Source organism: Elephantulus edwardii, unplaced genomic scaffold (genome assembly GCF_000299155.1).
Source record: "Elephantulus edwardii isolate Elephantulus edwardi_28Jun2011 unplaced genomic scaffold, EleEdw1.0 scaffold00068, whole genome shotgun sequence".
In the NCBI taxonomy this organism is placed as follows: Eukaryota; Metazoa; Chordata; class Mammalia; order Macroscelidea; family Macroscelididae; genus Elephantulus; species Elephantulus edwardii.
In genome coordinates, this window is record NW_006399818.1 from 15,104,090 (window position 1) to 15,105,831 (window position 1,742).

General features: G+C 42.0%; 1 protein-coding gene across 1 annotated transcript; it reads right to left on the reverse strand.

Moving 5' to 3' along the window:
- Positions 1-402: 402 nt before the first annotated feature.
- LOC102847198 (cystatin-C-like) lies at positions 403-846 on the reverse strand. The gene has a single exon (XM_006888579.1). It carries the CDS (start codon positions 844-846, stop codon positions 403-405), a length of 444 nt encoding a protein of 147 aa, XP_006888641.1.
- Positions 847-1,742: the final 896 nt, after the last annotated feature.

Sequence of the window (1,742 nt, forward strand, 5' to 3'; positions counted from 1 at the left end):
ATCATATGAATTTAAGGATCATTTCTTTTTAAAAACCTCATTCTAAAACAAACAAACAAACAAAAAAAACCTCACCTCATTCTAGAAATGTAATTGGGTTTACACATAATCCTCTATCAAAATGTTTTTGGAATATAATCAAGATATTACTTTGGATCTTTATTACTTTTTTTTTTTTTTTTTAGCTGATAGTACTTTTTATTAAGAGCAGACAGGTACATCATGAGCTGGGAGCATTTGAAAAGCAATGAGAGGGTGCAGCCATTTAGTTCTAAAAAGCCCAAGAAGACTTGATTTTCTCAAACTAATAAGAGATTTCACCAAGGCCTCACCAGGGTAGGCTCACCAATCCAAGGTCTAAGATGCCCAGCCTGGGTCATCACACTCTAAAGGGGCAGCCGTCTACACATTGTGGCAGCTGGATTTCACCATGGAGATTGTGTTCTCCCAAGGAACAGTGTATACCTGGAAGGAGCAGAGGACTTTCTTTTTCAAGGGTGGCTGGTCATGGAAGGGGCAGGTGGCTAAATTGGGCTGGGACTTGGTACACATGGTTCGTCCAATCTCCATGTCCAAGTAGTACTTCACTCCAGACACGATCTGCTTGCGGGCCCCCACCAGCTGCACCATCCGGCTGTGGTACTTGTCGTTGTTTGCCTTGTTGTACTCGCTTATGGCGAACTCAAGCGCACGTTGCACGCCCTCCTCGTTGAAGTCAGCATCCATGAGGCCACCCAGCAGCCGGTGCGGGGACTTGGCGGCGTTTGTAGTGTGCGCCGGGCTCAGCATTGCCACGAGAGCCCACATGGCCAGCAGGAGCAGAGAGGCACGCAGGGCAGCGGCCATGGTGGACAGCCAGGAATGCGGGCGAGCGCAGCCGGACCTTGGATCTTTATTTATTACTTTAAAGCAAGTTTTTTCTTGCCATTTCAAGAGTTGCCGACTTGCCCACATAAAATGAAATGAATACATTAAAATGTTAGTAGATATTTAGGCATGCATGCTAGGAGCCAAGACAAGAAAAATACATGTTTAAAATAATATATGTGTATTTACTTTGGATATTGTGAAATCTCATAAAATGCTAGGTATTTTAATTTGGAGTGATAATGTTTCCTATGTATTTGGGGACTTAGAGCTTAGTTTTTCTGGGAGACAGAGTCACATAATTTTAGAGCTAAAAGTAACTTCATTTCCATCTCCTCATTTTATTTTGTAAATAAGGACACAAAGGCTGGGAGTAGCCATGTAACTTGTCCAATACGATTATTTAAATAATTCATTGCTTTCAAGTCAGAACCGATCCTCTTAGGCCTAGCTGATCATCTATTTCAGTTTCCAAGAGATTCCATTCCCAAAGATTGTACATCCTTTCCCTGAAGTTCTGTTGGTTTGGGTTAGCAGTGCAGCTGGCTAAGGACTACAGCACCAGAGCTCCCAAAACTGGATAGAAGAGGCTCTCTTCTCCCTTCTTGTTTTTGCTTTTGTAAATGTATTCTCCAGATCTACATTTCAGTCTATTGCTCCCTAAATACAATGTGGTTGTTGCTGGATCCCTTCGAGTCCAACAGGACACATAGCCTAATGTTTTTAAGATTCATTCCTGTCTCTATATCATGTATTAGAACTTAATTCCTTTTTGTGGCCAAATAATATTCCATTGTATCGTTTTACCTCTTTAATTCCTTGAGCTTAAGATATGCTGTGCGAGTTCGGCCCTTTTGATTTTCTGACTCCAACTC

What these genes read in the sequence shown, in the direction of transcription:
- LOC102847198 (XM_006888579.1), bottom strand. Translation starts at nt 846, where the DNA reads ATGGCCGCTGCCCTGCGTGCCTCTCTGCTCCTGCTGGCCATGTGGGCT.